This window comes from Dendropsophus ebraccatus, chromosome 8, assembly GCF_027789765.1.
Source record: "Dendropsophus ebraccatus isolate aDenEbr1 chromosome 8, aDenEbr1.pat, whole genome shotgun sequence".
NCBI lineage: Eukaryota > Metazoa > Chordata > Amphibia > Anura > Hylidae > Dendropsophus > Dendropsophus ebraccatus.
In genome coordinates, this window is record NC_091461.1 from 62055562 (window position 1) to 62080677 (window position 25116).

General features: G+C 42.2%; 1 protein-coding gene across 1 annotated transcript in view; it reads left to right on the top strand.

Moving 5' to 3' along the window:
• Positions 1 to 24242, top strand: part of ADAMTS14 (ADAM metallopeptidase with thrombospondin type 1 motif 14) — a 121013-nt gene extending 96771 nt beyond the window's left edge. The window contains exons 12-19 of the mRNA XM_069981848.1: positions 989 to 1164; positions 2136 to 2269; positions 10283 to 10406; positions 11175 to 11258; positions 14205 to 14368; positions 15573 to 15738; positions 17992 to 18124; positions 23999 to 24242. Of these exons, the coding sequence (XP_069837949.1) occupies positions 989 to 1164; positions 2136 to 2269; positions 10283 to 10406; positions 11175 to 11258; positions 14205 to 14368; positions 15573 to 15738; positions 17992 to 18124; positions 23999 to 24242 (1225 nt within the window). The remainder of the gene's footprint in view (positions 1 to 988; positions 1165 to 2135; positions 2270 to 10282; positions 10407 to 11174; positions 11259 to 14204; positions 14369 to 15572; positions 15739 to 17991; positions 18125 to 23998) is intronic.
• Positions 24243 to 25116: the final 874 nt, after the last annotated feature.

Here is a 25116-nt window from a genome sequence, read left to right on the forward strand (position 1 = left end):
CTGAGCAGAAATATCTTGCTGTTTAAACCGGATCTTCCATGTAGCCTTTGAAATGCATCCCACATACCCTTTGCTGTGTTCTCATGTCTTATATGAGTCAGATAGTCATTCTCCACTAACAGACCTATGGTGGTGCTTGCCTGTCTGTTCTTTTCTCATTCCTGGTAATTGATCTGTGGTCTCTTTGTAGTAATAACCTTCCAGAAGTCATCCCTGGATAACAACATTTCCACCATAGCTCATGCTTATCATTGTTCATTCTGGCCACTGTCAATCTCAGCTCTGAGCTGCCCGCCATTGCGATAATCCTTTCCTTTATGTGTCAAACCCCTTTCTTATTTGTATGCAGGAGATGAGGACCTCTAGAAGTTGCAGATTACAGCTATCTGGAGTAGAATCATCAGCACAGACATTTGTGGAAGTATATTCATTGCGTTCTTTACTAGAGACACACAGGAACCATTACATGCCTAACCTGTGTTCTTACAACATGGATGATACAAGAGAGAAAGTAACAGAGAGAACATAAAGGCTAGCAGAGCAATGCATATGAAACACATTAACACTTAACACAGCGCCACCTGCTGTCTGTATGAAATAAGTCCTCCAACATAAGCTGAAGCTGTTGCATAGTCTTCAACAGGTCTAGCTGTGATGGCTCCAGAGATCAGATATTTATCAACTTTCCTGGGGATATGCTATAAATTTACAGTGTGGGACAGCATTTTTAAAGGGGATATCCAGGATTAGAAAAATCAAGCTGTTCTCTTACAGAAAAAAGTGTGGTATTGCAACTTAGTTCCATTGAAGTGAATGGAGCTATGTTGTAATACCAAACACAAATGGCCTCTTGTGTGGCTATGCTTTTGTCATAAAAAAATAAACAAATGTAAAGTAACATTTACCTATTTTTGTTACTATGTACATATAATAAATGTACTCATAACCGAGGGCCACTAAAATGTATCTTATATATTGTGTTGTACAGACCAGCATATGGGGGGCGTGACTGCCCTGGTCCCACCTATGAATATCAGATGTGCAACACTGAAGAATGTCGAGGACCATTTGAGGATTTCCGAGCTCAGCAGTGTTCTCAGCGAAACTCATACTACACGCACCAGAACACCAAGCACACATGGCTTCCCTATGAACACCAAGATGGTAAGAAAAAAAGTCAAATTACGACTTATTATTTCCCTTGGCAAGTATAAACAAAAGTAAATGAATAAAACTATATTTCCCCTCAAAAAACTAAATGGTCAGCAGATTTTTCAGGGACATGTCAAAGATTTACATCAGTGGGGGTCTGCTTAGTCCCCCACAAATCAGAAGAACAAGCCAGGAGAAGTGCACAGTAGTTCATTTCACTCCCCAGCTTGCAGTGATCTCCATCTAGGCAGTCTATGGGGCTGCCTGCTCAGAGATGATTGACAGCAGCATGGTCTGATCTTTAGGGGTCGCAGTAATTTCCTATAGTATAGTATAGCGTTAAAATGTTTTTTTTTTTCCCATATCCTTTAAAATGTCACTGTCGTTTTGACTTTTAAAATCTAAATCAACAGTAGATGTGAAATAAAGCAAGTTTGCAATTTACATTTATTATTTTCTTTTTAAGTTATGGAAAACACAGTGCTTCCTGTGTTCTGACTCTCTTTTTTATTTTCAAGAGTCTAAACACAGGAAGTCCTGAGTTTCCCAGGTCATCTGAGTGCTCACAGAGAAGGCAGTCATGTGATTGATGGACACATTGAGCCGACTCTGTACTGGCCAAAAATTCTTGTGTTTAGTCTTTTTTTTTTTTTAAACCAGCACAATACTAAAAAAAGCTGCCTTCAGGAGACTGGGCCTGGATATCTGGTAAGTATAGCTATGTTTTACAGCATGATAACTAAAAATAAATAAATAATGAATGTATATTGCAAACTTGCCTTATTTCACATCTGCTGTTGATTTACATTTTGAAAGTTATAACTACAGTTACACTTTAAATTAGTCAACCATTCTTAAATGATTGTATAACTAGCTGAAGTCTTTTAAAACAAACCATAACTCTGGATATCTCAGTATATCCTGTATAGAAGCAGGCTGCAAATATACATAATTTCCTATGACACCAATGTTCTTTCTCATAGATGCACAGAAATGTGAGCTTATATGCCAGTCTAAAGAAACAGGAGATGTGGTCTTTATGAATCAGGTGGTTCATGATGGTACCCGTTGTAGCTATAAAGATCCCTATAGTGTCTGTGCCAGAGGAGATTGTGTGGTAAGTGCTCATCCAAAATAATGAATCATCCATAACATTAAGGGTCCTATTAGACAGGCCGATCAATAATGTAAATTACCGGCGATATGCTTGATCGGCGTTCGTTTACTGAGCCTATTACACAGCTCGATGATTGTTTAGCAAGGCCTGCACGGAGATCGTTAGCAATGTCCGTGCTGCCCTTAACCTAAACTGTTCATACATTACCTCTTCAAGCTCCCGGTCTTCTCCTGCCCTCTGCTTGCTTCCCGACACGCCACACTATAACTTCTCTGAGCTGACAGGCCGCTCAGCCAATGACTAGCCGCTGTGGTTCCGGCCAGTAATTGGCTGAGCGGCTTGTCAGCTCATATAGCAATGCTCGGTCAGAAGCCGATGATTTTGGGTCTGGACCTAAAGAAACAATCAGCTGATGATCATTTCGTCGGCTGATCGCCGTCTCTACACGGAGAGATAATTGGCTGATTATTTTTCTGTGTAATAGGGCCCTAAGTCTGAGAATGCATACACACTGATATCACCTTGCCTTGCCACTCCAGTATAGCCTCATTAGTTTCTACTTTAACCCCTTAGTGACCGCCATGCTGCCTTTTCACGGCGGCCACTAATGGGCTTTATTCCGATGCGTACGCCTTTTACCGGCGGGCGTATCGGAATAAATTACCACCCGGCGGCGGCTGCAGGACGGGTGATCAGCGGTCAGTGTGACCGCTGACACCCTCCTGTAACTGCCCGGAGCGGAGGATTCTCCGCTCTGGGCAGTTTAACCCGTTAAATGCCGCTGTCAAACCATGACAGCGGCATTTAACGGGTCCCGGTGGATCCCGGACGGCGCCGCAGGTCCGCTTACATGATCGCGATGTCCCGCGGCGCCGTCCGGGGTCCCGATGTCTCCATGGTGATCCCGGGGTCCTAATGAAGGTCCCCGGGGTCACCATGGAGATGCCTGATGCAGACAGGGGTGGCTGTGGCTATTGCCTGTCAGCATGAGGCATGATACAATACATTGCATTATATCAGGTACTGCAATGTATTGTATCAATGATCTAAGTATTTTACACTAGTGTACAGTAATGTACACTAGTGTAAAAGTAAAAAAAGTGAAAAAAAGTGTGCACCAAACACAACACAGCCCCCCCAGCCCCCCCAATAATAAAGATGCATTACATTCCCCATACACTATAAAACATTACATAAAAGTGATCAAAAACAAAAATCCTATACATATTTGGTATTGTTACCTCCGTAACGACCCAATCTATAAAACTATATCAATAATTATATCGCATGACACACGCTGTAAAAAAAAAAAAAAAAAACAGTACTAGAATAGCTGTATTTTATCAATCCACTTTACAAAATACGTCATAAAAGAGATCAAAAAGTCATATACATATAAAACTTGGTATCAATAAAAAAAAAAAGGTCTTCCCGCAAAAATAAGCCCAAAACCAGCTCTGTCGCGCAAAAGATAAGAACGCTATGGATCTTGCAATGCAGGGACAGTTTTTGTGGGTTTTTGCTAGGAAGATAGTTTCTATTGCGCCAAAGCGGTAATAGTTAAAAAAAACTATACAAATGTGGTATCGCCGTAACTGTACCGACCCAGAGAATACATGTATTTTGTTATTAGTGACCGCCGATACAGATTTTTACGGCGATCACTAATGGGCTCTATTCTGCTGCCATCAGCTCTTTATGGCAATGGTGCAGAATAGTGCAGCGGCACCGGTAATGCCCGCAGCCTACTCCTCTCAGCTATCGGAGGTCGCTGAGGGGTTGGGGCAGAGTGTGGGGTCAGTCCCGGCAAGTCCCCTCACCAGCGATCGCCGTTATTATCAGTATAACGGCGGCCGCCGGTAACAGACATTGCCAGTGCAGCTAAACGCTTTCATCTCTTCTCACCGTGAACATGTCCCCCCCCTGTCCCCAGAATTAACCCTAGTGACCTGGCCACTGACCCTACCCTCCCTGGGCGGCCATCTGATCCAAGATGGCCGCTGCCATCACTGTGAACAGACTCTGTTCACAGTGATGGATTCCTAAAAATGATCAAAGCTTCATTCTCTCCACCACCGGAGGTGGCGGAGAGCATGGGGCAATGATCGGTGACCACCCGGTGTGGTTCCAGTACAAGTGATCAGCGGTATATACTATATACCACTGATCACTTGTTCCAAATGGTGCTGGCACTTTTTTACGCCTGTCACCAAAATCAAGTGCCCTGGATTACCCTTAACCACCCCGGATTACTTGTAACCACCCCAGATTACCTGTAACCACCCCAGATTACCCGTAACCACCCAAGATTGCCCGTCACCACCCCAGATTGCCCGTAACCACCCCAGATTGCCCGTAACCACCCCAGATTGCCCGTAACCACCCTAGATTGCCTGTAACCACCCTAGATTGCCTGTAATCTCCCCAGATTGTCCGTATCCACCCCAGATTGCCCGTATCCACCCCAGACAGCCCATAACCATCCCAGACAGCCCATAACCATCCCAGACAGCCCATAACCATCCCAGAAAGCCCATAACCACCCCAGATTGCCTGTCACCATCCCAGAATGCCCGTAATCTCCCCAGATTGCCCGTAATCTCCCCAGATTGCCCATATCCCCCCTGATAGCCCATAACCATTCCAGACAGCCCGTAACCACCCCAGATTGCCACAGACTGCCTGTAACTACCCCAAATTGCCTGTAACCACCACAGATTGCTCGCAACCACCCCAGATTGCCCGTCACCACCCCAGATAGTCAGTGAACACCATCAGATTGCCCATCACCACCTCAGATAGCCAGTAACCACCACTAGATAGCCAGTAAACACCCCAAGATTGCCCATAACCACCCCATACAGCCAGTAAACACTCCAGATTGCCCGTAACCACCCCAGATTGCCTGTGACCACCCCAGATTGACAGTAACTACCCCAGATTGGCACAGACTGCTCGTAACCACCCCCAGATTGCCCATAACCCCACCAGATTGCCTGTTGCCACCTCAGATAGCCAGTAAACACCCCGAGATTGTCTATTACCACCCCAGATAACCAGTGAACACCCACATATTGCCTGTAACTAAAATGACACTCCTTCTCTTCTGAGCCCTGCTGTGTGCCCATACAGTGGTTTATGCCCACATATGGGGTACCATTATACTCAGGAGAACCGCCGTTACAAATTTTGGGGTGCTTTTTCTCCCCTGTTTCTAGTGAAATTGAGAAATTTCAAACTAAACAAACATGTTATTGAAAAAATTCTATTTTTTTCATTTTTACGATCTAGTTTTAAATAAAAATGCTCACCACACTCCAATATGAATTCCTTGAGGGGTGTACTTTCCAAAATGGGGTGACTTTGGGGGGGGGGGTTCTATTCTGTAGACATTACAGGGGCACTGCAAACACACCTGGCGCTCAGAAACTTCTTCAGAAAAATCATGCACTGAAAATGCTTGGCGCTCCCTTCCTTCTGTGGCCCGCTGTGTGCCCATACAGTGGTTTATGCCCACATATGGGGTATCTTTCTACTCAGGAGAAACTGCGATACATATATTGGGGTGAGTTTTCTCCCCTGTTTCTCGTGAAATTGAGAAATTTAAAACTAAACAAACATGTTGTTGGAAAAATTCTATTTTTTCATTTTTACTGTCTTCTTTTGAATACTTTCCTCTAATACCTGTGGGGTCAAAATGGTCACCAAACCCCAAGATGAATTCTTTGAGGGGTGCACTTTCCAAAATGGGGTGACTTTTGGGGGGGTTCTATTCTGCTGACACTACAGGGGCTCTGCAAACGCACCTGGCGCTCAGAAACTTCTTCAGAAAAATCTGAACTGGAAATGCTAATTGGCGCTCCTTCCATTCTGAGCCCCGTTGTGTGCCCATGCAGTGGTTTATGCCCACGTATGGGGTACTATTCTACTCAGGAGAACCTGCGTTACATAAATTGGGGTGAGTTTTCTCCCCTGTTCCTCGTGAAATTGAGAAATTTCAAACTAAACAAACATATTATTGGAAAAATTCTATTTTTTCATTTTTACTGTCTTCTTTTGAATACTTTCCTCTAATACCTGTGAGGTCAAAATGGTCACCACACCCCAAGATGTATTCTTTGAGGGGTGTACTTTCCAAAATGGGGTGACTTTTGGGGGGGTTCTATTCTGCTGACACTACAGGGGCTCTGCAAACGCACCTGACGCTCAGAAACTTCTTCAGCAAAATCTGAACTGGAAATGCTAATTGGCGCTCCTTCCCTTTTGAGCCCCGCTGTGTGCCCACACAGTGGTTTATGCCCACATATGGGGTATCGTTCTACTCAGGAGTACCTGCGTTACATATATTGTGGTGAGTTTTCTCCCCTGTTCCTTGTGAAATTGAGAAATTTCAAACTAAACAAACATATTATTGGAAAAATTCTATTTTTTCATTTTTACTGTCTTCTTTTGAATACTTTCCTCTAATACCTGTGGGGTCAAAATGGTCACCACACCCCAAGATGTATTCTTTGATGGGTGTACTTTCCAAAATCGGGTGACTTTTGGGGGGTTTCTATTCTGCTGACACTACAGGGGCTCTGCAAACACACCTGGCACTCAGAAATTTCTTCAGCAAAATCTGAACTGGAAATGCTAATTGGCGCTCCCTTCCTTCTGAGGTCTGCTGTGTGCCCATACAGTAGTTTACGCCCACATATGGGGTACTATTGTACTCAGGAGAACCTGCGTTACAAAATTTGGGGTGCATTTTCCATTTTTTTTCCGGCCTAATTGTGAATACTTTCCTCCAGCCCCTGTAGGGTTAAAATGCTCATTATACCCCTAGATGAATTCTTTAAGGTGTCTAGTTTCCAAAATGGGGTCACTTATGGGGGTTTCCAGTATACAAGCCTCCTAAATCAACTTAAAAAAATAACTGGTCCCTAAAAAAATCAGTTTTGGAAATTTCATGAAAATTTGATAATTTGCTGATACATTTCTAAGCCCCGTAACACCCTAAAAAAGTGAAATATTTTTACGAAATGAAGCCAGAATAAAGAGGACATATTGATAATGTGACTTACTAACAAATTTTTGTCATGTGCCTTTTTTTTTTAGAAGCAAAGAATTTCAAAGTTCGTAAAGTGCAAAATTTTCAAATTTTTCATTATATTTTGATGTTTTTCACAAAAAACACACAAGACAGTGACTAAATTTTGCCACTAACATAAAGTACCATATGTTACGAAAAAACAATCTCAGAATCGCTAGCATACGTTAAAGCATCACTGAGCTATAAGCACATAAAGTGAGACAGGTCAGATTTTGAAAAATGAGCCTGGTCATTAAGGCCCAAACAGGCTTGGTCCCTAAGGGGTTAAAAGCATTTCAAAAGACGGCTTGTCGATCCCTTTAAATATTACAATAGTTTTAAATAAGATTGAATAGATAATTCCTATCTATAACTCTAAATGATCACTAATAGCATTAAAGGTTTTTTTTTTTTTTCATTTATGGCATATACACATAATTTGCCAATAAAGTCCCTAGATTTTGGTCCTACCTCTGGGATCTGGACCTTACTCCAGCATGAGGGCTCCCCAGCCCCTCTGACCTGTTTGGAGGTAAAGCCAATAAAAGTAGAGCCAGCTGTTTTATGCAATTTTTGTAACTCCCATTTTGATTTTAAGGGTACAAACCCACTTGACGTATTTGCTGCGTGAATCAGTCTTAAAAATAAGCAGGCAAAACGCAGGTTGGCTTTATATAATTGTTCTGCATTAAAATACGCAATTGCGTATTTTTGAAGCGTGTAGCTTGTTGTTAGCAAAGCATCAGTTGTTAACAACCTGTGTGGAAAACGCATGTAGCTTCACGCTTCAAAAATACGCAATTGCGTATTTTAACGCAGAACAATTGTATAAAGCCAACCTGCGTTTTGCCTGCTTATTTTTAAGACTGATTCACGCAGCGAATACGTCAAGTGGGTTTGTACCCTAAAAAACGTTGCATAAACTGTGAGCTATACTGCTTATATAACTCCATAAGTACTGGAAACAGGGCAACTTGTGGTGCCACACTTTTTGTATTAAAGTCAAGAGGACTTACGTAAACTCGTTAAAACGGCTTTACTGCTTTTGGTGTCCAGAACCACTCTCACAAGGAAGCCAGAGTGGGCTAAAGAGCCCTCACTCCCAGATAGGAATACTCATTTAAATTCTGAGAACGGGTAACAATCAGTGACATACTTATCAAATATCTTGTTATCTACTGTATAGATATGTCATGTAAGTACATTTTCTGAAGTCTTAGGTAGGTTCACACACAGTAAAATAAAAGCAAAATACTGCTGTAAAGTAAATGAAAGACAGAGGTTTTTTTTTTATCTAATTGCTACATTAAAGTCTATGAGATAACAGTTGTCTGTGTATACGTTAAATAAATGTTTTTTTTACAGTTTGTGACCATACAAACATTAGATTATAAGGTAGCACATAATTAGATAAGAAAAACAGCAGTTTTTTTTATACATTATTTCACAGCCACAGGCTATGTTCACACAACATCTTTATTAGGTGAAGAAAAATGATTGCTGTTTAAAATGATCATGATTATTAACCCTTTGAAGACCAAGGGCCAATTTAAATTTTTGCGCTTTTGTTTTTTCCTCCATGTGCTTAAAAGGCCATAGCAGTTGCATTTTTTTCACCTGGAGATTCACATGAGCCCTTATTTTTTGCGCCACTAATTGTACTTTGCAATGCCCGCTCAATTTTGCATAAAATATGCTGTCATTTTTTGCACCATGATGTGTTCTTTCTATCGGTACCTTGTTTGCATATATGTGACCTTTTTGGTGAAATTTTTCTGAATTTGATGTGGCCAAAAATGTGCAGTTTTGCACTTTAGATTTTTTTGCGCTTACACCATTTATCGTGCGATATCAGAAATGTGATAATTTAATAATTCGGGCAATTACGCATGCAGAGATACCAAATATGTTTATTTATTTATTTTTATTTATAAAATTGGAAAAAAGAGGTTACAGACTTTTTGACATTGGCAATCTATTGCTCTCACCTGCTGCAGCCGAGAACAATACATTGGTGAGTTAGGATTAGCGCCATTATGGCGCATACCCCTGGCTGGACCAGATGGAGGGATTTTGTAGGGTCAATCAGTGGAGACTCTTAAATGAGTACTCCATTGTTTTTTTTCACTGTTCTCCTTGAGTTAAGTGATTGGTGTGTTTTGTTGGTCAATTTTTCATTATCCCTGATAGCCAGAATCCTGCTCCACACTAACGAGGGGCAAATACCCCCAAACGGCTGTCTGTGGATGGATGCTTAGCCTTGGTAACCCTTGTCTTATGTCATTACACTCACCACAGAGTTAGACTTTTACTTACAGGGGCCACCCTGGTGTTTCCCTATTTAGGTTCCAAAGCTCGCAACAGAGCGAGGACCTGAGGGACTACGTATCAGGGTGGTTTGGTGTTTTCCCCACTTGGAGGCACCCCTTGGCAACAGGCTTCCTTCTCTGTAGAGAGGGATATCTGGCTATTCCCGTGTTTTGAGACTCGCAACTGGGGCTTCACTGACCCCTTTTTTGCATATTTAAATTTTGTAGGGGGCAATCAGTGGAGACTCTTAAATGAGTTCTCCATTGTTTTTTTTTACTGTTCTCCTTGAGTTCAGTGATTAGTGTCTTTTTGAGGGACTGCTCCTCCGCGATCGTATTGCTGGGGGGAGATCCCTCACTAGACCTCCAGGTATGGGGGAAAAGCAGCATTTAAATGCAGCTGATAACTTTGATATTTGTAGTACTGATATATCCACCTCCACTTTCTTATGTTTTGCACATTCTAGCAAGAGAAAAAATAAATAAAATACCTTGAACTGAAGAACAGGTAGAGTAAAGTAAAATGAAGTAATTTCCATCAGGGCTATTTACAAGGATTCTGTAACCGTCCTTTATCTTACCGGATTCCTGTAACAGAGGGCTCTTGTCTTTTTTTACCTTATATTACAGAACTTTGGATGTGACAAGGAAATTGGCTCACTGAAGGAAGACGATAAGTGTGGGGTTTGTGGAGGCGATAATTCTCATTGTCGAACTGTAAAGGGAACACTAGTCAAATCGCCAAAACAGTCTGGTAAGCAAATTTATTTTAGCAGTTTTCTGTTAGAATTTTGTGATAGTATACTGAAAGGGAGGTGGAGTAGAGTTCATGGGGCTAAGAATGATAACTGTGTCCCAGTTAATGTAACATTATTGTGTTCTACACAACATGGAACATAATTAGCAATTAGGGCTATGTGGCTGGTTGAGACAGAATTATACTAGGGCTCTGTGGTTGGAAATGTATGCATTATATTAAAACATGGGAAACAGTAATAATAGAACAGGTGCCTATAGCTACAGCTTTTCAATTTGGGCTGTCAGGCAGCACCATCAAAGTAACTAGATTACTAAGATTATATGACTTGGCACTGTCCAGTAAGCTGAAAGACATTCTACAGCAAAACTTTTTTGATCTCTAAACACATTTTTGTAGAATTTTGTTTAGGTTGAGAATCTCTTTAAAGAGGTTATTCCATGCTGCACCAGAGACTTGTACAGGTAAAGTGCTGTAACTACCTTCTGCCTGGTCCCAGCCCCAATGTCTACACATAAGTAATTTGCATAACACATTTGCCATAATATATGGTGTTTTTCTGTCATTTGGACTATAAAGACGTGATAGGAAAGATGTTCTTTACATAAGAATAATATTGTGGTCTGACTGGTTTAATAGGTTCAATCCACCTGACAGGTTCCCTTTCAAGTGACGACTGTGCAGTAACTTTGTATATCCTCACAGTTCATACAGTTATGTCTACTTTAGTCCAGGCTACATCAAGTATCTTTCTATTTATTGCAGCTGGTGTTTTAAAAATGTTTGAGATTCCAGCAGGAGCCAGGCACATACAAATAGAAGAAACAGAAGTGTCTTCCAACAACCTTGGTAAGAGGATCTAATTACTTACAAATTATAAATTCTCTATTTGTGTAAGCCATAGTGATACATTTCCTAACATTACATTTATGTTTTGATGTAAATCTTTCAAACATTTAAAAACAGAAGCTTATCTTTTCAAATTCTAAAACGGAAGGGGTAAAAGTGGGAGCAATGGAACAATTTTGGTCCCTAGGATGCCCCAAACCTGTAAGTTAATAAACCAATCGCATACATGAGTGAACTTTGAGTATGTTCCAAACCCAAACTCTTGGTATTTAGTTACCGGTGACTGAAGAAGTTGGATGCAGCCCTAAGGCTGATTTCCAAAATGTTTTTGCTAATACAAAGCATTACTTCTTTTTCTTACTTTTCCATTCTCTATCACCTAACAAAAGTTTAGGTAATGTGAATACCCCTTTAAGCATTTCAATTGGGTTAACTTCTTAACTTTGACTGTTCTAGATTGGCTGCTGTGCTTGGGATCATTGTCTTGTTGCATGATAACTGCATGAAAGTTTTTAGCTGTTAGATAGATGGCTATACATTTAACTAACAATATGATTTAAAAAAAAATTGGTATGTATATTAGTTTATGGTCTAGTCAATGATTGCCCACTATCTGTGGCTAGCCAAAATTATCACCCTTTCCCCACAGTACATGACAAATCATAAGAGTTCTTTGTGCTGTATGCTTTGCTTGGCTTGTTTGTTTACTAAACAAGGCACTGTGCATTGTGGATAAATGTCTCCACATTGGTCCTGTCTGTCCAAAGGACATTGTTCCAGAAAACTGTGATCTGTTCATATGCACCTTTGCAAAGCTGAGCCATGCTGCCATGTTCTTTTTGAAAAGAGGTTTTCCACTTGTGAATAATCTTGATGGCCTTAAAGTGTCACTGTTGTTATAGTTTTTCAAAATCTTAATCAAAAGTAGATTTGATATAAAGCAAGTTTGCAATATACATTCATTATTTTTTTTTTGTTTTCATGCTGTAAAACAAAGCTGAACTTACCAGAAATCCAGGTCCAGTCTCCTGAAGGCAGATTTTTTGACTTGTGCTGGTTAAAAAAACGAGACTAAACACAAGAATTCCAGCCAGTACAGAGAGTCACGGTTCAATATGTCTGTCAATTACATAATTGCCTTCCTTTTGTGAGCGTTTAGATGGGCTGGGAAACACAGGCCATCTGAATGTATATTGACAACTTGCAATCTACTGTATATTGCAAAAATCTACTGTTGATTTAGATTTTGAAAGTTATAACGATAGGTACACTAAAGTGAAAAAGGCCTTATATCCTTTACCAAATTAATAGGTAGAAACAATTGCTTCTGTAGGATCACTGCTGAAGCCTTTGTGGTGTGGCATTGTCCAGCAAATAACTGTAAATGCTCAAATCTCACAATCCCTTTAGGGATTATTGCAGTTATACACGGCACTTATAAGGTAGTCTGTATATCGCTGCTTTTGATGCTGTTCAGGAAGGATCCCGTACATCCCAAGAAATTGTACATATATATGACTAGTTGTTTTGCATCTAGTCCCTCTACATATGTGGAACGCCACAGCTGGTAGAAGTCGTTGTGCCGGCCAGGATGTGCTTCCAGCACAGATCCAATCAGATCCTTATTGAAGACATTACTACTCTAGCGCTGAAAAGTGGAATCCCAATGAATAACCTACTGCGGAAAAAGTAATTTATATAGTCTTCAGCAAGAGGAGAAGGGGGATTTGGAAGTCGGCACTCCGGGACGTAGTGGATAAAATATAACTTTTATTCGTACATTAAAATCCCATGGTGGGCAAACAGGTCCTTGTTTACCACCATGGGATTTTAATGTACGAATAAAAGTTATATTTTATCCACTACGTCCCAGAGTGCCGACTTCCAAATCCCCTTCTCCTCTTGCTGAAGTCTAGCTTATGGCGTCTGGCCAACGCCCTGGAGTTCGAGCACCCGCTTTTGCACTCAATCTGTTGCTGCTACCCCTGAAGGACTGGTGAGCTGTATCTCTTTTTCTCTTTTTGCTAATTTATATAGTGTCATACTTGTATATGCATATATTAGCAGAGTATATGTAGAGGCGCTAGATGCAAAACAACCATTTATATAAATAACTGTAAGGCTATGTTCACACTACGTAAAACTACGGCCGTTCTTGCCGATGGCAACCACGACCGTAGTTTTTGCAGGGTGGAACAATGCATTAGTTTTAATGGGATCCTGGCCGGAGCGTATACACATCGCATACGCTCCGGCCGGGATCCCGTGCGGACCCGCAAATAACTGACATGTCAGTTTTCTGCGGCCACAATTCATTTGCGGCCGCAGAAAACTGACATGTCCGTTATTTGCGGGTCCGCAGGGGATCCCGGCTGGAGCGTATAGGAAACCCTGTCAGTTCACACTATGAAGCGAACAGCTCCGGCCGCTTGCTTCATAGTGTGCAGAGGGAAGCTCTGATGTTGGTCGCGCGCTGAAGTACCAGCCGCAATGATCCGGCCGGGGTCACGGAACGGCCGGTCTCATACGACATGTGAACATAGCCTAAATGTTTATAGGATTTGGAGCCCTGTTTGATTTTTATTTTTACAGATCTCTAAATCTTCTGGTTTCCTTCTCATAGACATAGTGGTAAAAAATATTTAAAAAAAAAATGCCAGCCTGCAGCTGCCACTAGAGTGTGTTAAAACACAAATAAGTGTACAATTATGGTCCTAAAAATGAAACATTCATAGTTGAAGGTGCATTTCAAGAACAATATTTTGTTTTCCAGAAAAGGTCAGTGTGCTTCATGACCCTGCATTGGTTGTATGGTCTTATACATCCAGCTGTGCCCTTGCTGGAAAAGCCAGAAAAAAATGTTATATATCCCGTACAGTTGACTTCAAAGTGTTTAATGTTAAAGTTAATAATGTTCATGTGTTTCATTGTATGGTATTGTTACAGCCATTAAAAACCAAGTGAGTGGAAACTTCATTCTGAATGTTAAAGGCAAAGATAATAAATCAAGAACGTTTATAGAAATGGGTTTGGAGTGGGAATACACGGTTGAAGATGGAAAGAAAACTGTGAAAACCACTGGGCCATTGCATGAGCCCATTGTGGTCTTGGTAAGAAACATTTCTCATTGTAAATATTCACTTTATTTCTACATTAAGATATTTTTTGCTCACCTTATTACTCCACAAGCTTATGTTTGCCTTTAATACCTTGTACATAGTCACACTGGTAGAGAATACTTAGTAAAATGGACCTAACAGGAAGGCATTGTGTCATTGAGCCACTGACATTATTTAAAGGAGAAACCTGGCAATTTTTTTTTAATTAAAGTATTGTTTTGCCCCCCAAAAGTTATGCAAAAAACCAATATACACTTATTAAGTAAAGTGCTTTTTTTCCCTGCACTTACTACTGCATCAAGGCTTCACTTCCTGGATAACATGGTGATGTCACGACCCGACTCACCAGAGCTGTGCAGGCTGTGGTTGCTGGAGAGGATGATGGCAGGGGGACACTGAGAGACACAGGGCACTGGAGGGACTGCCATCATCCTCTGGGTCAGCTGTACTCCTTTTCTGCCAGCTCCGAATGACAGACAGTCAGCTCCCCCAGTTAGCTCTGTGATTGGCTGAACAGTGGAGTGGACCTGCATGCAGGCCTAAATTGTGATAAATATTGCATGTGTGGAGGCCAAGCCCCTCTGGATGTAGCTGTGCCCCCTCCCATCCACCTGGCATGAGTGAGGAATGGCCTAATTCTCATTCATGGGGTTTATGGAAAAATGTTGTGACTTTTGCTGCCTGTGCCTAGAAAGCACAATGATAAATTCCCAAAATCTTATCTTGGGGCTTCTAAGAGTATTTATTTTTACAAAGGATAGGATGAAGAAGATTTAGTAAAGAAAAAAGTTAAAAAGATATTTTTTGCATTATGGCATTTCTCTTTTTTGGACACTTATTATAGGCTCTCAAGAAATTCTTCAAATTGTTTATATATGTAATGTCATGTGCAGACGGAGTTTGTAAATAGATATAAACAGTAAAGATCATAAAATATTAAATATATCTCATGTTTACTAAATCTATATCTGTACATGATATTACATATATAAACAATCTGGAGAATTTCTTGAGAGCCTCTCATAATCTGTACAATTTTTCGTTTGTCCTCAAAGGTGGAAAAGGCAGGTTGGTAGTTAGGTTTTGGGATTATAAAATAGCAAATTTTTGTGATGAAACTGGAATGACTGCATTTATTAATTCAGATACGGTACTGTATGTTCTTGAAAATGACAATGTCTTGTTACCTTTCAAGGTTGTGCCTCAGGAAGAGGAGCTAAAAAGCAGCCTAACATACAAATACATAATTCATGAAGACCTTTTACCAATGATTGGTAACAATAACGTTCTATTGGAGGAGATGGATTCTTACGAATGGGCACTAAAAAGCTGGTCCCAGTGTTCCAAAGCATGCGGTGGAGGTAGGCAAAATGCTTCTGTCCCAAGATTACATAACCTTAAAGTTTATTTAGAATGTATTATATCTTTTCAATTGGAAGCCCACAATGATTTATATAGAACACACTGTATAGCATGCTCAAAAATATTACAAAGATTTTTGTAAGTAAGAATGTGTTAAAAACCAACTTATTTTCTGTATTTAATTGGACAACTTTTACAGTGGCTTTAATTTGGGTTTATTTTCAACTACATATTCTAAAATGGCAGAATTAAGAAAAAAAAAACCCTTCTCTTCATATCTCATGTAGCATTGAGTAATTATATATAGTGGTGCCTTGGATTACGAGCAGGGCCGTGCTTGTAATTTAAATCCACTCTTAAACCAAAGCAAATTTTCCCATAAGAAATCATAGAAAAACAGACAATTGGTTTCACACCCCAAAAACAATGATTTATTTTTCTGAATAACATGTAAAACAGATTAAACAAACATTCAGAAAGAGCAGAATATGTGATATTATAAGTTACTGTGCAGTAATGGAGAAGAAGGGAAACACAAGGGTTGACAGAGACTGCAGGGAGCATGAAGGAATGAGCAGGGAATATGTGGGCACATAAATGCAGCACTCTCTGGGGAGAGAGGGGTTACAGCTATGCAGAGATTACCCCCACAGTCCTGTTCCTGATGTAAGCCCCAGCCTGAAGTGGATCTGCCATGATTTGGAGGGTGAGGGAGACTTCCTGGGTCAGTCCGCTATGCAGACCATGCCCCTGCTTCCACTCGTGCTCCCACGCAGTACAGGGAGCTTCTAAACCAAAGCAATGTTCCTAAACCAAGTCACAATTTTCAAAAACTGTGAGCTCTTAAACCAAAACGCTTATAAACCAAGTTACTCTTAAACCAAGGCAACCACTGTATAGTGTTCATACTACACGATTCAGATTGAGAGTCTACTACCTCATGCGCTATTGTCACCTGCACCTGTCAAGTTCTCAAAATATCAGCACAGACAGCGCATGGACTGCAGTTTGATAAGAATAGGAAGAAAGGACGCCAAGTGGCTATATATTATATTATATTCTGTCTTATCATGGTAATGGTTTGTGGCAAATGAGCCAGGTTGAAGTCCTTGGGGCTTGTTACACCATAACAGTCCTTCTCTTGGGATCTTTTTAATTGTTTTTAATTGCAGGATGGTGTTGTGTACATATGTATTTTTCCCATTTTGAGATTAATAAAGTATATTGACTTTAATTTGTGTGCTGGTCCCATTTTGTGACATACAGTAAAAGTTGACTTAAACATAGACATTTCATTTAAAAAAAAAAGCTACATTTACCAACATGTCTGTGTTTTTGTCATGGGACAGCCCATTTAAGTATACCTTTAAAGGGAACCTGTCACCCCCGTGCCGGGCTGACAGGCTCCCGACCCCCCGCTACAGCCCCCTATACTCACCTGATCCCGCCGGGTCCCGCTTCTGGATCCGGTCGGGTCACGGAGATCTCAGCCGCAGCCAGCCCGGCGCGCGCACTGAGGAGATGAGTCCAACGCTCATAGAGAATGACGGAGTGCTGGACTAATGCAGAGATACATTAGCTGTTGGCTGCAAGAGCCTTTGTTCAATGCCATATTACGCCTATGGCCAGAATGATAAATGAGGTTCCTTTTCAACCTCAACACTCTCCAGCTGTTGCAAATTTACAATTTCCATGACAGCCAATACAGAGGAATTGTATTTTTGCAACAGCTGGAGGGTTGTGACTTTAATATCACAACTCAAAGGGTTATGGTTGGAAATTCATTGGCTATGTTCTATTAATATAAAATCACAATGCTAGTGACTTAGGTAAGAAGACAAATTTGTGCAACTACTCAGGTTTTAGCAATTCCAGTAATGACTGTGAATGGTTGCATGGATAGTATCTGAGGGAAAGAAGAAAAAACCATTAAGGCTAGGTTCACACTGCGTTTTCAGCATCCGTTTAACGGATACGTTTTTTTTAACGTCCAGAAAAATAGGGTCAGCAACGTTTTTTGGTCCGTTTTGGTCCGCCAAAAAAACGGATCCGTTTTTTTTTTATAATGGAAGTCAATGGAAAAAACGGATGCACACAAATGAATCCGTTTTTTGCAATCCGTTTTTCATGCGTTTTTTGCAAAAAACGGATGCGTAAACGGATGCTGAAAACGCAGTGTGAACCTAGCCTAACCGCAACAGTGTGTAAAGCTGTAAAAACACTGTTAATCTAATCATTTTATTTCCTTTTAGGTATACAGTACACAAAGTATGGATGTCGGAGAAAAAGTGACAGCAGGATGGTTCAGCGTACCCTATGTGACAACAACAAAAAGCCCAAACCTATTCGTAAAAGGTGTAACTTGCATGAGTGCTCACAGCCAGGGTATGAACAAGTTAGTAATTTGATCTTTAAAGTATTGTTTTCATCAATCTAATCATTTAGCCTGTAACAATGTAAGCTTTTCTTGACAATGCTGAAGATTTTAGGCCATTTATGTCACATGTGAAAACTGTTAATTGGCGGTTGGTGGTTCCAGTGTATCAATATACAAAAACATTGTTAATCTTAACCTCACCATGAGATAGTTATCAGTATTGCAGATCAGAATGGTCATTCCCCCAACTGGTTGAAATTTCAGCCCCTTGAGAGACTAGCTGGTCATAGAAGGTCTAGTTGCCAACACCCCAGGCAGACATCTAATGTCATAAAGGGTAGCTCTAGATAGAGTATTAATTTACTTTGCTATGGAAATTGCATAGTTCCCATCCATAGGAATGGCTAACCATATGATACATAGGCATGCCTACTCCTTTCAATTAGGCATTATCTATTCTAGCATCTATCATGAGATCATTACCCACTTACTATGACATTCAATTGCAACAGGGAAGTATATAGTCTAGTATATTATACTTTAAATTATACTTAAGATCTTTGTAAGTTTACTATTTGTAAAAATTCTTTCCTTTTTTTTTAATATACTCTTTGACTTGAGGGAAACACTCATTTACATAGTTTTTAATGGTCAGCTCTATGTAGGTTACCTCATTGCATCTGGTTATCATCATGGCTTTCTAAAGGCTTGTACAGAAAAGATATTAGACTTGCTGACATCTTGTTTCTATCTTGCTAAGCTGACCAAATTAATCACAGAATGACTAGGTCTAAATGTAGAATGATGCATTGCACATGTATTTATGTACTGTAGTGCTGTTTGTAACCATGTACTGTATTGTATAATGCTGTCATAGTATTTTAAATTTTAATCAGGTTACGTAAACAAATATTTATGTGACTTTCTTTGTAGATGGGTAGCAGATGAGTGGGGATCTTGCAGCAAAACCTGCGGCAAGCTGGGTGTCCAAACTAGGGTAGTTCAGTGTATCCAGCACCTGCAAAATGGCACCAATCGCACTGTCCATACAAAATACTGTACTGCTGAACGCCCTGAACCGAGGAGGCCATGCAACCGCATACCATGTCCTGCACAATGGAGAACAGGGGCTTGGTCCCAGGTTGGTGTCTGTATAGTGATGCAATTCTTTGGTTACTGAGAAAGTAGATTTACTGAGCAAAAATAATTGTGAAACAGCAATTATATGTTTTATTTATTCTGCATTGTGTAACAGAATACAATGCATAAATATAAACTTCTCAGTCATAACCTTAAAACCACCTGCCTAAAGGTACTATTAGACAAAGCGATTTTTAATATATTGTTTATCGTTAACCGGAAATAGTTCACCATATTATACAGAATGATAGTCGTTAGTTACAATCGTTACTGCGATTGTTATTGCGATTGTTACTATGATCGTTTACTCCATCTGATCCCAGCAAAAAAAAACAACAATGTGGAATTTCACTGAATGATTAGTGAACAAATGCAGAACTACAGTGAACGAATGTAGAATTACAGCGAACCATTAATGATGGTTAGGCTAGGTTCACACTGCGTTTTCAGCATCCGTTTAACGGATCCGTTTTTTAACGTCCAGAATAATAGGGTCAGCAACGTTTTTTTGGTCCGTTTTGGTCCGCCAAAAAAAACGGATCCGTTTTTTTTTATAATGGAAGTCAATGGAAAAACGGATGCACACAAATGAATCCGTTTTTTGCAATCCGTTTTTCATGCGTTTTTTGCAAAAAACGGATGCGTTAAACGGATGCTGAAAACGCAGTGTGAACCTAGCCTTAGGGTCAGATCTAAATCAACGATCAATGACACACAAACGATTTTTTAATTGTTGCCTGCAATTACACAGGACAATTATCGTTTAAATTCGAATGATTTAACAATTTTTCGCACGATAATCGTCCCGTGTGATTGCGTAGGCCCCCCTTGTGCTGCAATAACAACTAATGAAGGCATGGACTCCACATTATCTCTGAATGTGTCCTGTGGTATTTTGCACCAAGACATTAGCAGCAGATCCTTTAAGTCCATCCATGCATTCAGTGTCGGACTGGAGTGCTTGGGCCCACCAGGGGAAATCATTCTTGGGGCCCACCCTTCAGCCACTATACTTATCTATGGTAACATTAATAAGGGTCCATTAACACGGTGTGATATGGGGCAGCGTAGGGCTGCAAACGATTGCTAATCAGCAGGGCAGGAATACACCGAGATGTGCGGCCAACAACAATGATTTATACAGCTGCACAAAAGATCAAATCAGCCGACTAGCGGGCATTTGCGCGTCAGCTGATCTCTGACACTTTTACATGGGGCTTCCTAGGAGCTTTTGTTACCTATAATTGCCCTGTGCAATAAGCTATAAGACAGGTTTCTTTGCATGATAACACTTTATACAGATACAAAAGTCATACAGCTACCAATAACACCAGTATATAAAGAGCAAATATCCCCACACATATTACTGCCATACTGTTACTGACCAGATCCTGTATACCAAGACTGATATTACCAATAATACCAGTATATAGGAGGGAAATAGTATCACCATACATATTACCGCTATACTGGTGCTGACCAAATCCTGTATACTATGACCAATATTACCAGTATACAAGGGGAAAATATTACCGCCGCTACTACTGACTAGTACCACCACATACTGACTTACACCGTCACCACTGCTACTGAATAAAATCCTCTGTACACAGACCACTATCACCTCATACAGTCATATAGAGGCAGACCCAGCTCTACACAGGCTCTATACACCATATACATTACACTGCAGTTACATCAGGTGACTCACAGGAGACGTCTTCTCTGATCGGAGTTCTTCGCTTTTCATTTTCTTCTCCATCTGCCCTGGGCCATTAGAACTTCTCCGAGCCACGAATCCACAGAATCTGCCAGACAGACATATTAGGCTTCACACTCTGGCACCATCCTCATCTCTCTACACACTGCACATCTGTACTGGCCCCTTTACTGTCCCTTGTTCAGTCTTCCATACAGATGGCCCCATGTGCATCTACTATAGTAGAAATCCCCCTATGCGCAGTCCCCCTATAGTAGATGACAACCTCTGTGCATCCTCTATACAAGGGGTAGGGAACCTTGGCCCTCCAGCTGTTGCAAAACTACAACTCCCATCATGCCTGGACAGCCACAGCTAAAGCTTTAGTTTTGCATTAGCTGGAGAGCCAAGGTTCCCTATCACTGCCCAATAGTATATGACCCCCTCTGTGCATGCCCTATTATATACATCCCCCCTGTGTTGTCTCACCTATAAATGGCTCCCCTATGTTGTCCCCCTTATAAATGGCTCCCCTGTGTTATCCATCCCGCATATACTGTAGATAGCCCCCTTTTGTTGTCCATCCCCCTATACAGCCCCCTTATGTTGTCCATCCCCCTATATAGCCCCCTTCTGTTGTCAATCCCCCTATACAGCCCCTTATGTTGTCCATCCTCCTATATGGCCCCCTTATGTTGTCCATCGCCCCAAAACAGCCCCCTTTTGTTGTCCATCCCCCTATACAGCCCCTTATGTTGTTCACCCCCCCTATATAGCCCCCTTCTGTTGTTCACCTCCCTATATAGCCCCCTTCTGTTATTCACACCCCTATTTAGCCCCCTTCTGTTGTCCATCCCCCTATATAGCCCCCTTCTGTTATTCACCCCCTATGTAGCCCCTTCTGTTGTTTACCCCCCTATATAGCCCCCTTCTGTTGTCCATCCCCCTATATAGCCCCCTTCTGTTGTCCATCCCCCTATATAGCCCCCTTCTGTTGTCCATCCCCCTATATAGCCCCCTTCTGTTGTTCACCCCCTATTTAGCCCCCTTCTGTTTCCCCCCCATTTAGCCCCTTCTGTTGTTCACCCCCTATATAGCCCCTTCTGTTGTTCACCCCCCTATATAGCCCCCTTCTGTTGTTCACCCCCCTAAATAGCCCCCTTCTGTTTTTAATCCCTCTATATAGCCCCCCTTCTGTTGTTAATCCCCCATATAGCCCCCTTCTGTTGTTAATCCCTCTATATAGCCCCCCTTCTGTTGTTAATCCCCCATATAGCCCCCTTCTGTTGTTAATCCCTCTATATAGCCCCCCTCCTGTTGTTAATCCCCCATATAGCCCCTTCTGTTGTTCACCTCCTATATAGCCCCCTTGTTTTTCACCCCCCTATATTGCCCCCGTCTGTTGTCCATCCCCTTATACAGCCCCCTTTCGTTGTCTATCCCTCATATAGCCCCCTTCTGTTGTCCACCCCCTATATAGCCCCCTTCTGTTGTCCATCCCCCATATAGCCCCCTCCTGTTGTCCATCCCCCATATAGCCCCCTTCTGTTGTTAATCCCCCATATAGCCCCCTTCTGTTGTTCACCCCCTATATAGCCCCCTTCTGTTTTTCACCCCCCTATATAGCCCCCGTCTGTTGTCCACCCCCTATATAGCCCCCTTCTGTTTTTCACCCCCCTATATAGCCCCCGTCTGTTGTCCATCCCCCTATACAGCCCTCTTTCGTTGTCTATCCCCCATATAGCCCCCTTCTGTTGTCCACCCCCTATATAGCCCCCTCCTGTTGTCCACCCCCTATATAGCCCCCTCCTGTTGTCCATCCCCCATATAGCCCCCTCCTGTTGTCCATCCCCCATATAGCCCCTCCTGTTGTCCATCCCCCATATAGCCCCCTCCTGTTGTCCAACCCCCATATAGCCCCCTCCTGTTGTCCATCCCCCATATAGCCCCCTCCTGTTGTCCATCCCCCATATAGCCCCCCTTCTGTTGTCCATCCCCCATATAGCCCCCCTCCTGTTGTCCAACCCCCATATAGCCCCCTCCTGTTGTCCATCCCCCATATAGCCCCTTCTGTTGTTCACCCCTATATAGCCCCCTTCTGTTGTCCATCCCCCATATAGCCCTCTCCTGATGTCCCCCTAAAAATAAACAAAAACAACTCACCTTACAACACGCTCCCCCGTCGGTCGGGTGTCTTCTTCTCTCTTCACGACAGATCATCCTCATCCTGTTGAAGTCGCGAGCAGCACGTCGCCTCTGAGCTCTGTGTGCGCCGCGGCGGCTGAGACTTCCGGTACACGCTCCCAGCCGGAAGTCCCAGCCGCCGCAGCGCACACTGAACTCAGAAGCGACGTGCTGCCCGGGACTTCCCCAGGATGCTGCGGATCTGTCGGGGGGGGCGGGAGCGGAGGTGACACTGACACTCTTGTGATCGCAAGCAAACGCTGCTTGCGGTCACAAGAGTGATTGACAGGGCGGGAAGCCTATGGCTTCTCGCGCTGTCAATCAGCACACTACATTTAACTGGAAGCGATTGTTGCGATCGCTTCCAGTTAAAACGATAGGTGCCGCACCCGAGTGGGCCCCCCGGGAGCACGGGGCCCCGGCTGGGCTTGCTGGCTGGAGACCACATGGCTGCAGTCTCCAGCCCTGTGTCCCCTGACAGGGGGCGGGGCCCACTCCAGCTCGGGGCCCACCGGGGGTTTCCCCGGCCCCCCGGTGGCCCAGTCCGAGCCTGCATGCATTAGACTTGTTTTTCCAGCTCATCCCACAGATACACAATCGGATTTACATATGGGGAATTTGGAAGCCAAAGACAGAAACCTAAGACAGAAGGTCCAGCCCTTCACAATCAAAGGAGTTTCCAAGTGTATTAAAGCAGTACTGTCATTTATCTAAACTTTAATCTGTTGTCCACACATGGTAAAAGTTTATATTGCCCTAGGGGTCAGTCCTATAATCTGTAGTTATAAGCAGGTGAAACACACGACAAGTATTCATTGCCTGACCGCAAGACCTGACTCATTTACTCCACTGTCAAAAGTTTAGATAAATTACAGCACTGCTTTAAGTCTTCTTTAAAACTCTTCATCATGCCACAAGGTGCACAGCCAAATCATATTATGCATCTCCAACACAACCGCATTCTTGGTCACAAAGACCGGATGAGCTTGGGTAACAACTGCAAATTGTACAAGGAGTTGGTCCAATACTTGTTTGGAAGTAGGGATGTTAAAATTCAGGTCATTCAGGGACAGGTTGTACAAAAAGGAATACAGATACACTAAGAATTCTGAGGCTAAATTAACATCTTAAACTAATTTTTAAAGGTAGGAGAGTTTTTATGCATATGTCCATGGAGGTGGTGATTTAAAAAAAATAACATGCACTGTGTGGTTGCTTCCAGGTTATAGCGGGGGTTACAGCGTCTCAGGCCTTCATTAATTGGCCGGGGGGGAGTCTACATTGCCTCAAACCCGAACCCAGAAGTGGCCGTACACCAGGGATAGAACAGCATAATACTGGCAGCGACATGGGAGCCAGGGAGGTGAATACATGTTGGGTTTCTTAATAATTCCCTTAGGGTATGTTCACACTGAGTAAATCTGGCGGAATTCCACGGCGGAACTCTCTGCTGCGGAATCCCGTTTGCTTCAGTGTGCCATAGCCTGTCTATGGGAGAGCTGGCTCTCCTCCGCTGCTGCCAATCTCGGTCAAAGAAGTGACACGGTAATTCCTCGAAGGAGAGAGGCGGCAGCAGAGAAGCGCGTGGCCGGTGTTAGAAAGGATAATCTTTACTGCCCCTGAATTCAGATGCGGGCGCACACAGATGCACACAAGGCTCCATTCCATGAAGACATGTCAGTTTCTTGCAGCAGCGGTAGGGATCCCGTCCGGAGTGTATACCATGTGTACACACTCCGACCGGGATTCCTTAGAAGGCAGCACTACGTAAGTTCTGTAGTAATCACGGCCGTTGTTACAACAGCTGTGATAATTATGGAACTTCCGTAGTGGGAACATGGCCTGACAGTGTTGGTGGTCTGCAACAATGCTTAAGTACTTTGGATTTCAACGACAAAGCAGGTAATCCACTAAAGGGTATGTGCAGATATGTCATCATTGTTCTTAAATTGTCGTTTGTCGTTCGCAAAAAATTCG